General features: G+C 36.5%; 2 protein-coding genes, 1 long non-coding RNA gene and 1 pseudogene across 18 annotated transcripts in view; 2 read left to right on the top strand and 2 right to left on the bottom strand.

Annotated features, from left to right (window-relative positions):
- Nucleotides 1–10,251, top strand: part of LOC105671038 (box A-binding factor-like) — a 71,596-nt gene extending 61,345 nt beyond the window's left edge. For 3 of the 4 annotated variants that reach the window (XM_012364877.2, XM_012364876.2, XM_012364874.2), the window contains 3 exons: nt 3,152–3,327; nt 5,606–5,891; nt 6,277–10,251. In XM_012364877.2, coding sequence (XP_012220300.1) covers nt 3,152–3,327; nt 5,606–5,891; nt 6,277–6,695 — 881 coding nt within the window. In that variant the 3' untranslated portion in view covers nt 6,696–10,251. Of the gene's footprint in view, nt 1–3,151; nt 3,328–3,968; nt 4,061–5,605; nt 5,892–6,276 lie in introns of all 4 variants that reach the window. The other variant, XM_012364875.2, reaches the window with a different exon arrangement.
- LOC136997213 (uncharacterized) lies at nt 591–1,671 on the bottom strand (annotated as a pseudogene).
- The window catches only part of LOC105671040 (uncharacterized), an 11,367-nt gene continuing 3,413 nt past the window's right edge, over nt 6,057–14,010 (bottom strand). For 2 of the 6 annotated variants that reach the window (XR_001100544.2, XR_001100545.2), the window contains 2 exons: nt 11,380–11,574; nt 7,651–8,310 (listed from right to left, as the gene is read on the bottom strand). This is a non-coding gene — a long non-coding RNA (uncharacterized lncRNA). Of the gene's footprint in view, nt 6,670–7,650; nt 8,311–11,379; nt 11,588–14,010 lie in introns of those variants that run through there. The other 4 variants (XR_001100547.2, XR_001100546.2, XR_001100550.2 and 1 more) reach the window with 3 other exon arrangements.
- Nucleotides 12,618–14,010, top strand: part of LOC105671039 (uncharacterized) — a 21,944-nt gene continuing 20,551 nt past the window's right edge. For 3 of the 8 annotated variants that reach the window (XM_012364887.2, XM_012364885.2, XM_012364886.2), the window contains exon 1: nt 12,660–12,755. The gene's annotated coding sequence lies outside the window, so the exon portion shown is untranslated. Of the gene's footprint in view, nt 12,756–14,010 lie in introns of all 8 variants that reach the window. The other 5 variants (XM_012364880.2, XM_067358601.1, XM_067358612.1 and 2 more) reach the window with 3 other exon arrangements.

Here is a 14,010-nt window from a genome sequence, read left to right as displayed (position 1 = left end):
ATTACTTTTTTTTCTCGTGTTTTTTTTTTATCTGCCACTACCGTTAATTTTTCCTGTTACTTCTCGCTATCGTTGACTCGCGACTTTCTCGCGTTGCGCACTCGAGGATGAGGTGTCGCGAAGGTCAGAATGCAGATGCAATGGCGTCATTTGGGTGCGAAAGTGCAATTTGAGCCCGTGCGCTTGTAACGTAGGTTTTAGCGTGAAGAACACACCCCACGAAGGATACCCAGCCACGTCAGCTACTTCTTACTTACATAATATCCGATTGCTTCCCAGTCCGATTCCGCTCCTATCTCGAGAGGATTCTCGTGTCCTCTGACCTCTTCGTCCTCATGTCGCTTCGGTAATTCAATGCCCGCATTTTAATTCCTTATCTCTTCCATCTCCCTCCCACACCGTTTTGCGTCCTTTCATATCTAGTTACGGACGCGTCTCTAGTTCGAAAACAGCGTGCCGAGTTATGGGCGCCATGAAACGACGTAAGCAATCGGATATCACGACCTTAATTCTGATAATATTAATAACGATTTGAGAGATATGATATTATAGCGAATGAAAAAAAGACGGTCGAGTTTTCTACGAAAAAATATAGACATTTTCACAGCACTTTATGCAAATTATTTTACAATTATACACTGCAATCTCTCTTATCATTGTATTATTTAAATTAAAATGAGTACTGCTGTAATATTGTTAATTGTATTACGTACATATATTCTCTTGAAGACTCTCTCGGTATCGTTTTTACATGTTTCTCTGTTGCGTAAAAAATTATCGGATCGTGTCTTTTTGCTGAACTAGTCCATTCTTCTAATTCGCACTCGCAATTTCTCGCGAACGACGATAATCCGACGATTAACGACCCGGTATTTGTGGGTCAAGGTGGCGTCATAAAGGCGCGAGAACGCAACTCGACCCGCGCCCGTATACATAGCGCGGTACGCTCTGAGAGAGTTCGTAGGACTTGGACGGGCATCAGCAGCTTCTTGCTTACCTACATACAATATCCAATTGCTTCCCAGTCGCATTTCTGCCAAATACGCTGCTCGCGTACGCCGACCTCTCCTCGTTCTCTCCTTCTCCGCTTTGCTTTTCTTCTCCTTTTTTTTTCCACCGCGTAACCTGAGACGAATTCTCTTATTTTTCTCCGTCGTCAAGTGACGCGCTCGCTCGGCCTCTACTAGGAAGGATAAACTCGCGGATTTACGTGGATTTGCACTTTAGCGCTCATGCCGTTAAGCGACGGTGTGGACCGGATGTGGTCCGATTTGAAAAAATCATATTTTAATTTTTCGCCAAGTGGCAACGTGATTTAAATAATGAGGAAGAAAAACGTTTTCGCAATTAAGTACATTTATGGCAATAATATTTGCTTTAAATTTGAGCCAATAATTTTATTATTGAAATAATAATCGTATACAATGAGCTTTTCAATATGATATACGATGCGGCTACTGGGTTGACTTGCATTATTATCGGCTAACGCCGGAAATTCTGATAACGCAATGTCCGTTTCCATTCTTCCCTCGTCGCCTTTATGCTTCCTGTATTCTTCCCTCTCTGTTATTCGTTCGCGCTCTTCGTTCCCTCGCGTTTTCCTCAATTTTCATAGTTACTTTATTACGAACAGTTATTAATGTTTTAATGTTTATAATATTTTCACAACATATTTATGTTTATTTTGAAACAAATATCCTGACATTGGAAAGCGACACATTGGAAAAGTAAGGAACGTATTTTCGCATCGCACAATATTCCGTTATATAATTATTGATTTCTAGAAAGTCATCAAAATATCAATAACACAAAAATCATCATTAAGAACCACTTAGGTTCATCTTAAACTCATTTATACACTTGAAGAATTAGAAAACATTTGAAATTCTTGCATTCTATATTTTCTTTATAAAGCTCTATATAATTCACTAGAGTTGGCAATTATTATTTTTATTAATTCCTCGTTCTTTTATTTTGTTAGACGAGAAAAGTAAAGCCGAATATTTTCATTGCTCGGACTTGTTTTCCGTGGAACGTATTTTGCGTATTCTGGAATAGTTTATGTTCTACGCTGCGCTCGCGGCTGAGAAACTATGCATATTCATAGTCACGTAAATCGCAGTGGGGGAATACCGCTAACTAACGAAGCGCGATTGTTTCCGAATGGTCACGTAAAAAGAGGCCACTGCAGATATGGTCTCTCCCGTCATAGACACGTGTTCTTTACCTGGTCGCCAAATTGCGTCGCGTCGCGCGCATCGGAAATATCGATAGCACCGGAAGCACGCGTGATTGTATTATTATTACGCATTTTTATTTCAGTGATAGAAAGGAAAGAAATTCACGGGAGAAGCCGAGCGATCACTATTCTCGCAAATCTTGCAAATTTATTTTATACCATGTTCTTGTCTCCGCTTTTTCGAGGAAAACATATTTATTTTTACAAGTAAAAAATATGCAGAAAAAAAATGAGCACGTTCTTTTTCTCACAAAAGATGAATATTATCAATGAGCACATTTTCATGCGTATTTTCTATCTTCGCTTGTAAAAATAAGTACTTTTTGCTTTTGATTTTCTCATTTATTCTATTATAAATTAATTAATGCAGTATTAAATTATAATAAAATTGCTCCGTGTCAAGCATGTATATATAAGTTATATTGTATATGTAATCATTAACTTGATTTTGTGAATTAACACTTATAAATTGTGTAGAATGTGCAGAGCACCGAGCAGTGTGCATTGCAAAATTATATATTTTCGGTATTTATTGTTAAATACTAACCGCTATCAAATATTACGTCATTAAGAATCAGAGATATTGCATTACATTTTTTTATCGGACATCTTATCGTTTGAGCTGAACCATTACTGTTAGTCGACGATACACCATGCCCTCTGTGAAGTCACCGACAGCACATTGACGGTTCATTATTTTGCGATCCGATTTCCATTCGAGTGGTCCAAATTATAATCAATCAATTTTGCAGACGATTAACGAAATGTAATGCAATTTAAAAAGAAGAAAAATGGTGAAAGGGGTGACGGATGTGTATGGAAGTGTATATATGTGTGATAGAGTAAGTGTTCCCGCGCGTTACATCTTGATTGAACTTTCTGAGAAACACAGTGTGTATGAAATGAACACAGTGCACAACATCGAGGCGGAGTACTTTACGGAGGGCCGCGAGTGCGTGAATTGCGGCGCGATTTCCACACCCTTATGGCGTAGGGATGGCACCGGGCATTACCTCTGCAACGCATGCGGTCTCTACCACAAGATGAACGGAATGAATCGTCCTCTAATTAAACAGCCACGTCGCTTGGTAAGGAAGGCTTCACGGTGCCGCCATTGCGACGCTATCGCGATCCGGAACGGTTTGACAAAGCCGTTTGCCGAAAAGATTGCGGGGACCCGCTGCGCGCGACTCGGTAGTTTGCGCTTTGTTACAATTTTCATCATACTCGAAAGATTTGAAAAGAAAAAAAAAAATTACATTTTTTTCTAAAAACAGTAAGAAACACACAGAATTTGGGTTCCTTTTTTTTTTACGCAAACGTCTTGCAAACCGTTGGTTCTACGAGCCGGATTTAGTCGCAAGGTAGAAAAAGGGATGTAAGAGAGAAAGAGACAGAAAGAGAGAGAAAATACGAAAAGGATACTTTCTCGCTCGTCCTCGTTACTGTCCAGAAGCCTATGTGGAAAATCGCCCGTGACGTTCTGCCCTCCCGTAAGTCCGCGATACGCTGAGCGATCGCATCTCGATCCCGGAATATAAAACTGCAAAAAAAAAAAAGAAAGAAGCACGTTACGTCGCCGCATGCGCGCGACGTCAGTCTCACCCCCTCCTTGTTCCGGGTGGGAGGTGAGAGATAGGGTGCGGGCTCGATCCGCACCGCTATGTGTGTGTGTTCGGCACGCGCAGGAAAGAAACACCCCTAACGCATGGCCTCATGTCTGTTTCAGTGGCGGACCAGGGCGATTACTACAAAGGCTACTGTGGGTATAGTGGCGCCCGTCGTGGCGCCTTCTCGGAGGAGAAATCGAGCCGTCGTTTGGTAGGTGTCATCCTCCCCAGTCAGCATTCTCTCTCTTTCTCTCTCTCTCTCTCTTTCTCTCTTTCTATCTTTCCACCTCTTTATCTCGTAACACGGTATGAATAATAATATATTTTCCCAGTGTTTTTTTTTTTCTTTTTCTGTTCTTTGGCACTCCTTATCCTGTGGTTCATTGTATCCTCCATCATGTTTTCCTCATCACTGTTTGATCTTTATTGCACTCAAGTATAAGATGATAATTAATGATTGGAAGATAGTTGGATTTGTGGTTTGTGTGTGATAACATGTAATAAATTTTGGACTATCGGATATATTAAATTGATGTTTCCCCATCAAGTCTTAGCACTGATGGATAGGGGATGAAGATGATGTTGATCGAAAATCCAATAGTATTTATGAAATTGATAATTATATTTATTTAAAATAATATACTTTTGATTCTCTCTCTCTCTCTCAATTAATATCGTAGTATTGACGGATAGATAAAGATGACACTGACAAATGTAATTAAATATATAAAATTTAATATGTATAAATATAATAATCAATTATTATATATAAATCAATATTGAATTGACATATTAAAGTTGCTTGTAAAAAATTAGTGTTCTTTAAGCAAATAAGTAAAATAAGTGAAAAAGAGGGAGGATATATGGACAAAAAATCAACATATGTACATACTTCCAAGCGGTCAAACATCGACAATGTCCTTTCTGTCCCGACTTCTCCTCAATCTTACTGTCTCGCGTTAACATCACACTTTTTCTTCGATCACGTCATTGTACTAAACGCCACAGTCGCGATTGCCGTGACGAAAGCAGTCGGTCCTACCGACTGTCCTCGTCGTCGGTGGCGCGTTTCTAAAATAGAAAACACTCGGATTCGTAGCCCCGAGGTGCCACTATACCCATGGTACGAGCACTCTCACCCCCGAAATCACGTGCAGCCTGGTCGTAAAGCACGCCTCGTCTCGTGCCGCTCGCAACTTCCGATCACACGGAATGATTCTTTGTGTTTGTTGAGTTTTTCCAGGCTCACGTGATCTTCGTGACTGAGGGTGGCTCGCTCTTTTCTGCTCCGCGGTCTCTGCGGTAACTTGCACAGAAAACTTTCTAGTCACGGTAAACTGACTCAATTCTCTCCCACGTCCGTACGGACTCATTACTGGCTCTGACGGCGAAAGCGACTGATGGCCACCCGATTTTTCCACGGTCGAATATGAAATGAATAAAGAGCTATAAACGTTCGAATATTTGGAAATTAATTTTCGACCTTGGTTTTGTACTTTAACTTTCGAAATTCACGTTACAAAAGTTTCTCTCATGTTTTCGACATCGATCATAATGTTAAACTAAGTCTGATGTTTCATATTTCGCGTTCTTGTTAGAATGAAACCAGATACCTTTTAAAAACAGTACGACTCGTCATTGTGTTTTCACTAGAACACTCACGGCTACGGAATCGTTCAAAAAATAAATTTTTTTTTTCCTCTCCCATCGAAGGAAGGTGACAACATATTATAATAATGATTTTGTATTTCTGTAGTCTGCTACGAGGCGCGTTGGCCTCTCGTGCAGTAACTGTGAAACTACGATGACGTCGCTGTGGCGTCGTAACTCGATGGGTGAACCCGTATGCAACGCCTGTGGTCTTTATTTCAAGCTGCATGGCGTCAACAGGCCGTCTACTATGAAGAAGGATAGCATTCAAACGCGCAAGCGAAAACCTAAAGGTGGGATGAAGACCAGTGACACGCCTCTTTCCAACAACGTCCAGCAATGCACAAACAACAACAACAATAATAACAATAACAGCGTCAAGATTGAACCAGGTAGGTCCTAGATAGCACAATATTGATAGCATTCGACATTCATCTAGTGAACATTTTATAAAAAAACATTTTCACAAAACTTGACATTCTTAAATTAAATATAATATAATATGTCTACGATATAAAAATAGCCAAAATAAGCGCATTTATGAAATCTTCATAGAAAACATTTTTATAATATCTTTAATTGTTTTACGAATGTTTGTCGTTAGAAATTAAATGCTTTTCACTTTTCACCGATTTTTCGCTTCTCTTCTTTCTCCAATTTTTTTTTATTGTATTTTTCAACGGACTAATTTTCAAAGCAAAAGTTTTTACTTGCCATGCTATGCCGATTTTGTGCGTCAAAAAAATATTAAGAAACATTTTATTATTTTAAACCCAGACGCTTATGGCGATTTGAGGATGGGTCACACCGTGTCGCAGGTGACATACGCTAGCGCCCTGTACAACAATCCTCAGTCTTCGAGCAGGTTAGTGTCCTATCAACCTACGCCCTCGTCGAATCTGTACTACGATATGATCGCTTCGCAACAACAACAGCAGCAGCAGCAGCAGCAACAGCAGCAGCATCAACAGCTAATGGAGATCCATTCGCCGAAAATCGAATGCCCGTCCCCATCTTGCTCCACGGGGGTGCGTTCACCGGGAATGGTCTCCCAGTCTCAGTCGCCTGATCATCATCAGCTCACTTCGCCGCATATCGTCACTTTGGGCAGTCCGTCGACTAGCCCAACCGGATCGAAAATCATGCTGGATAACGGTCACCTGGAAAGGCCTACAGTCGTGTCGATATCGTCTTAAGGACGATAGAATTTCGTGATACTAAACGGGGAGATACACTAGCTAAGAATTGTTTGTATGAGATGTCGGAATTGCCACTCAGAATCTCGTTAGGTTACATACCCAGTAAACATTGCATATCCTATGTATATACATGAAATATCCATAATGTGAAAAAATGTACTGTATATACTATGTACATACATATGATATAGATACATTTGATGTAGATACATTTGTGGATATACATAAGATATCTTAAGATATACATAGAATCAGTCATTAGTTCGTTTTGCTTGCCGTTATGTGACGCATTATGCGCTATCTATCTCGTATTTAAATTTTAATCATGAGAACTATATAAAATTTGCAAAAGGCGGGTAATAATATTAAAGATGTAATAACTGTTTCTATCTGTTTAATATCTGAATCCCAACACAGGGAATTTAGATAAACTAATTGTTCAAAAATTGAGTAGATAAATATCCGAATGAATGAAAATTTGTTTATTATTAAAAAACGTACTGTATATACTATGTACATACATAGAATGTACCTCATGTACATGCTACGAATGTGTATTGCACATTCTCGGAATATATCCTATGTACATACTGCGAACGTGCACTGCACATCTTCGGAATATACCCCATGTATACCAATGAATTATGAATGTACACTGCATATCTTTGGAATATACTTATGTATGTACTATGGACATCCTATGTACATACATGTAATAATTATTTCACATACATAGGATATGCGCTTTATATACTTTTCACATTCTCTGTATATACATAGAATATACAATATATATATATATATATATATACATAGGACGTACATAGAACGTTCTAATGTTTATTGGGTATTGCACTTTATACATTATATGTTACTTTTGTATGTATATTGGATTTTGCAGCCTGTAATCCAATATGAGAGAAAATTTTCGAATATGCATTAATGTTGCATATTTCATTTTTTTCCCCAATATATGGAAACAACAAAAGAAATATCCCGCTGGGTTTTCTTTCCTTCCGCGTATTTGTGATACATGAAGTTGAAAGTTATGTATCGTTACGTACTCAATTCGAATAGATTAGAGTATGTATATTACGTGTGTATGTTTTGGAAAAATTACAATCAATTTTTTTTCTTTTTGTAGAAGTGATCTTTTTTTCTTTTATGCGCTTTTTTTTACAAGCGCAAAATACTAAATTTTAGAGAATCCATTAAGTACGATCAATTACTATATGAGCCACTCAGAAGCCAAACTGATTAACTCCACTTTTTTGTAATTTTTCAAATTTTAGTATCAAAGCACATAATCGGTGCCCTAACTTTTCATAAATAAAATAAATTGATAGAGTCTTTGGTGTTTGAGCGATTCATATATAATATGTACGTGTGTTATTAGTAATATGTATATATATATTCATATCAATATAAATATATAATTGCAAATTGGAATATGCAATTATAATTATAATAATGCTAGGATAAGTCTTGTAAATACCTTTTAGGGTGAATTTAAAATGGGTTCAAGATTTTTCCATAGAAAGAAATTTCTATCGAATTGCAGCGATGTCATCGCATGCGAGAAATTTCGTGAAGAAATGCATTCCGTGAACATCTGTAACAAAAAAGAAAAAAAGTGATAATCGTAATTCCTGTAGAGAATATTGTATATTATGAACATATTGTGTTGATATATCGGATAATTACATATATTTTATATTTTATGATGTCCATTGATAATTTTTAATTGTATGTTATGTAATATGAATTGCGATTATCTCGCGAAAAAAAATTACAGAATGTGCGAATTAATAAGGTTCTTTTAATTCTTTCTATTTTAGACATATTGCACTATATAATAAATTTTATTACTTTACTGATGATGAATTTACTGCATTAACCTAGTCTATCTAATATTATATATTTTTTCAATGCTCTAAAATTTCCACTCTATACTTATTGTTACCGATGAGTTTTCAAGATTCTTGTAAATTTTTAAGCAAGTCAAGAATGACTGAAAATCAAGAATTTCAAAACATCTTACAAGATTGTGATTTTGATTGAAAATTTTGAAAATCTTAAAAATCTTTAATGTGTTTATATGATATTGTACACATATATATATATATGTGTATATATGTGTATTTATATGTATATGTGTTATATTATAAAATATTTAATATTTTAGACATTGAAAACTTCCTAGACTTTTCAAGACTCAATCATAATAACCTTACAAAATGTATTGAGATTTCTTGATTTTCAGTATTTAACTTAAAATGTCTTAAAACGAATTTGAATCATCAGTATATACACTAATCTAATTTAATTTCTATGTTTAATAAAGTACTTTCAAATTTTTTATAGCTTGAATTTTGCCTCCTGGATCTTGTTCGTGCGATCATAATTAAATAATTACAGGTATTAATTTCAGTGTAATACTTTTTTTTCCTTTTTAGATATTTCTTGTAAGAAAAGTAATGGATCCAAAATTATGTAATTGTAATATGTACCCAAAATAATCATTCAAAAAGTATTGGAAATAAAACTGTTAGCTTTTTCACATTATCAGCTAAAGGACAAAGAGGGGGTAAACGCTATATTTTACCGTTCATATGCTTACCTTGACTTTTTGCATAATTTTACGGAAACGTTCTTTTCTTTTCCCAGTAATTTTTTACGCTTATTTACTTATCTCATAGTTTTTACTTATTTACTTATTACTCTCTTCAATTTTTTAAAATTTAGTTAATTTAATTATTTAATTAGCAGAGGGGACCTCACCTTTTCTATTCTTTTTCCAAATACGCTAATATACCTCAACTGTTTCATTTCCCATGCTACTTGTATATGTTACATAGCAATATCGATTAAAGATCTACAACTTTCGGTTATTGCCGATTTTTGTAGCTGATGCTCATTGCTTTTGGCCGCCTACGGTTCTTACAATTGACAATATCTTGTCAAAGGATTCTTTTGACTGTTTAATTATTTGTTGCTAGGAACGCGAGTCGGAAATTAGCTGAAAGTTGTAGCGCTAAAATTGCATTAAAAAGTTATATATTGCTGAATACTTTTTGGAAAAAGTTGGAAATTATATAAATTTTGGAAATTTGTGTAATTCCTTAGTTTATCTTTTGTTTTTTTTTATTCATTTCTTTTTTCTTTTTTTTACCAAAGAAGACTTCATTAACAAGTCTTGCATCAATATCTAAGATGATACCAAATTGCAGACTATATATCTATATATGTAAATTGAAAACTTTTTTATATAATATATAAGCGTTTTTATATATATCACCACGTGCAAGCGATTAAAAATAATAAGAATAATGTAATACAACTAGACAATAATATATACAACGGTGCACATTATACAAATAAACATATCCGACGGCTATGCAAACATATGCGATGACTGTAATGTAACTTTTTCCCTTTCGTAACATCGCATTACATCAATATGTTTAACAAAATATATTTTTAGAGTGTTATGTATCAAGACATCAGTTATTTTGTAAAAGAAAATGAAATAAAATCAAAAAGTTTCGCTATACGTCCTATCTCCGATTTATTCGCTTAAATTTATAAGTAAATTCATATTAAAAAAAGTCATCTAAAAATTTAGAACTAACTAAGATCATTACTAGAATTATACACTTTTTTTTATAAATTATGAATAAATGTACTATCCAACGTGCACTATCACTTCATATGCAATCGCATAATGTGAAACGTGCGATTTATGTTTTTTTCCTCCAAACTGTATCCACTATATTATTCAAGAGCAAAACCATGTACTTTTAGTATTATCAAAATGGATTACCCGAGTCACGATTAACGTTTGACCGCTGTAATACTCACAAAAACACTACTCAGCTGATGAAGCGAAAAGTCAGTGAACGGCCGGCGGAAGATTCATCCTTGTGTATTTTGGGCGATAATAAAATATCTCGCCTAATCTTTGTACATGTCAGAGATATTCTTTTGTTTGCGGCAATGGCGCAGTGACAGCATGGGCCACTAAATAATTAAAATACTTAAAAAAAATTACCAATCGCTTGAATGATGATTGTTTATTTAAATAGTTTTTAATTAAGATCTCTTTTAAATTAAATTTTAATTAATTATTACGAAAATTTGTAGCTAATTAAAACTTCCGTTTCAAAACTTCCCACACATCACGCATATCCAAAAGACGACCGGAAGACATCTCGAAGATATCTTTGAGAGATACGATATTTTCGAGACGTCTTCTTCGAAACGTCCTCCGGATATGCATACTGTGTAGGTTTTTTCTTAATTTGTCTTAGTTTTCAGGACTTGAAATAAAACAGAATCCACACAGCACAGCATATCTAAAAGATGTCCAAAGGATATCCCGAAGACGTTTTTGGAAACGACAGAAAGTATCCTCTGGGTATCCTTTGGATGTATTTATTTTAGACATGTGTGCTGGTAAGTGATTTAGTATCTTAGTATTCTTAGCTTGATAAAAATAAACAATAAACGCAACTTGCACAATTTATTTTGATTAATCCAAGGGTGTTTTGCTATTGAATAATTACAGGAATACAATTGTTACATAAAAAAGGAATGTCGTCATGAATTCCGCCTGATTACGCCGTTGCATCCGGGGCAATAATACACGCTGGATCGTCGCCTTATTAGGATGATGTCTCACCTGATCCGCTTATCAGCATACCCCGATGTGTGCTTTGTAACCATGACAACAACCCTCCGCCCCCAAACTTCCCCTCCTTCCGACCGCTGATAAGAGATCTCAGGACTTTATACGCGCCGTACACATCTAGATATACACCGCACGGATGTGCGCTTGTACACGGCAAGGTAAACCGTTCCCTCATCACAGGGAGCTCTACGAAAATAACCTGGGATAAGAGTAATAAACTGTGAACAACATGAGCGCGGCTATATAATTTTTTTCATAACACAAGATTCAGCTGCATTCTCTCTTGTCTCTCTGGCAAATTGTCTTGCAATGCTTTTATTCGAACATTATCAAAATTTTTTCAACATTTTTCTATGCGAGGTGCAAGTCAAAAGTATGTATATATTTTTTCCCTGATTTTTATCGATGGTTTTTATGCGTTATCTTTGTATCACACCACGTATATTTCGTGTTAAATAATTATTAATAATATGTGGAAGTTTAATACGAAACAAATTTTGAAAGAGGAGTCCATCTTATGGATTCTATCATGTCCGTTACCTTCACTTTCTTTTAATCTATTATTGGTTCGAAAAATACTTTTTCTCTTACAGATAAGATATCTTGCTACGAAATATTTTCCGCATTTTAAGCTTCAAATATTTTTCTCTGTAAATATTATATTTACTATATTTATCTAAGTATTACAATTTCTTTTTTAGTTTTTTTCCAGCATTTTTCTTTTTAAAAATTTTTCTTTCTCATTCTTCTGAGATTATTTTGTTTAATTAATGATTAAGTAAATAAATATGCATTTTATATTTATAAACGCTCTACGCAGCCGCTTATTTCAATCATCCCTGAAGGAGACTGTTGCCGTCAAACTGATTCCACGAGTGGAACATCACCACGAAGTTTCGCAACACATGTGATGCGAGCGATGAAGAAGTGCGGGGGACGCCGCGGGGAGCACCATCAGTGCTCCAATATGGCGTGAGCAGAAGAGGGCATAGTACGTCGAGGCACGGCGGCATCATTCGCCTCCTAATCGTCGTCAGTCAATATTTGACAGGCTCTCGGATCAAATCGAAGCTTCGATCTTGCGCTACCAGACGGCAGTTACGACGACAACGACGACCGCGATTACGAGAGCGACGGACGAGAGCCGCGACGACGAGGACGAGCCGGAGCAGGTCTCCACGCACTCCCCGCGGAAGCGCACCTGTGTCAAGCGCGCGCCGCATGTGTGTCTCGCTTCACAAATTCACTCGCGGATCCAGCAACGAGGAGCGAGTTCCGAGAACGTCGTGGACCCGCAACCAGTTTCCAGAAGGGATACACCACACGGCCGCACTTCCTCTTTGTCTTCCTCCTTCGCGAGGTGATCCGTAAGTGAAAATTCTCTTCGCGCGACATTTTCGGCGCGATTTCGCGCTTTGACAGAAACCGGCGTCGCGTAAATAGCGAGTAAACGAGCATATCTGATGTCGGCAAACTTTAATTGTCGTGGAATAATTTTTTTTGTCTGTAGCATAGTTAGTGGATGTGATATATAATCTAAAAATAAGCTGAAATAAGATCGGTTGACATAAGAAGGTAGCACTGACGAAACCGAGTTAAGTAAATAGAAGCCTGAAGTATATAGAACTCTGAATCATTTCCCTTTTATATAAACTTACAAAATAATGTGAATCGAATTATTAATTTCATAATCATAATTAATATTGATACAAGTTGATGTTTGAAGTTATATAAACATTTAATATAAATTTTTCAAATTTAAGGATACATACAACAAACGTTAGTAAAATATAAGATTTATATTTATAACAAACGAAAGAGAATAATAATACATATAATAAAGTTTAAAGTTAGGCTCGTTATAGAAATTTTATTTTTGGGTGAATTTGGTTGTGAAAGAAACAATCGCAAGGGTCGAGACTTGATCCTTGAGCGTCGAAGCACTTACACGATTTTTACCTGAACCTAAACGGCGTTGAGCGAGAAAGAGAGAGAGATGCACGCAAGAAGGTGCCGACGAACGAAAGCGAACATCCGTGGTAACGCGAGTACAACGCGTACACGAAAGAAACAATATTGTGTTTTATATTCGGGTCGTTTCGACACTTGTGTTTTATACGCGGCCCGCTTCCTCCTCTTCGTCCATATGTACCGACATCGAAATCTAGACACGAGCCTCACCGGCTTGATTCCTCCGTCTCTCTCCTTTTCTCGGGATCACCTTCTTCTTTCTTTCTTCATGTCTCCTAAATGTGCTCTTTTTCAAGGTCTGGGTTCACGTCGATTCGTCTGTTTTTTCATCCAAAAATGCGTCACATGTGCGTCCGAACTCGTGCGAGCAATGTCACCGTGGCAATATGAGAATTTTACGCCTCTCATAGTGTTACGAATAATTATTCGACACAGTTTGTGACGTTTGCATCAATAGTAAAGTTAGCTACGAAGATAGCGAAATCTAGAAACCCGATTATTAGAGTCAGCGAATATTATAAAAATTAATTATTCGCTAATTTTGTCAAATAACGCCGTTATTTAACTAATTAAATTTTTCGTTCTTCCAATTTTAACGCGAATTAGATCAGAGTCTGATTCAGTTCTTGTTTTTACATGTTAAACCTTTCG

This window comes from Linepithema humile, chromosome 1, assembly GCF_040581485.1.
Source record: "Linepithema humile isolate Giens D197 chromosome 1, Lhum_UNIL_v1.0, whole genome shotgun sequence".
Lineage (NCBI taxonomy): Eukaryota > Metazoa > Arthropoda > Insecta > Hymenoptera > Formicidae > Linepithema > Linepithema humile.
Note: the sequence above shows the minus strand (reverse complement) of the source record. Positions and strands in the feature narration are given on the sequence as shown.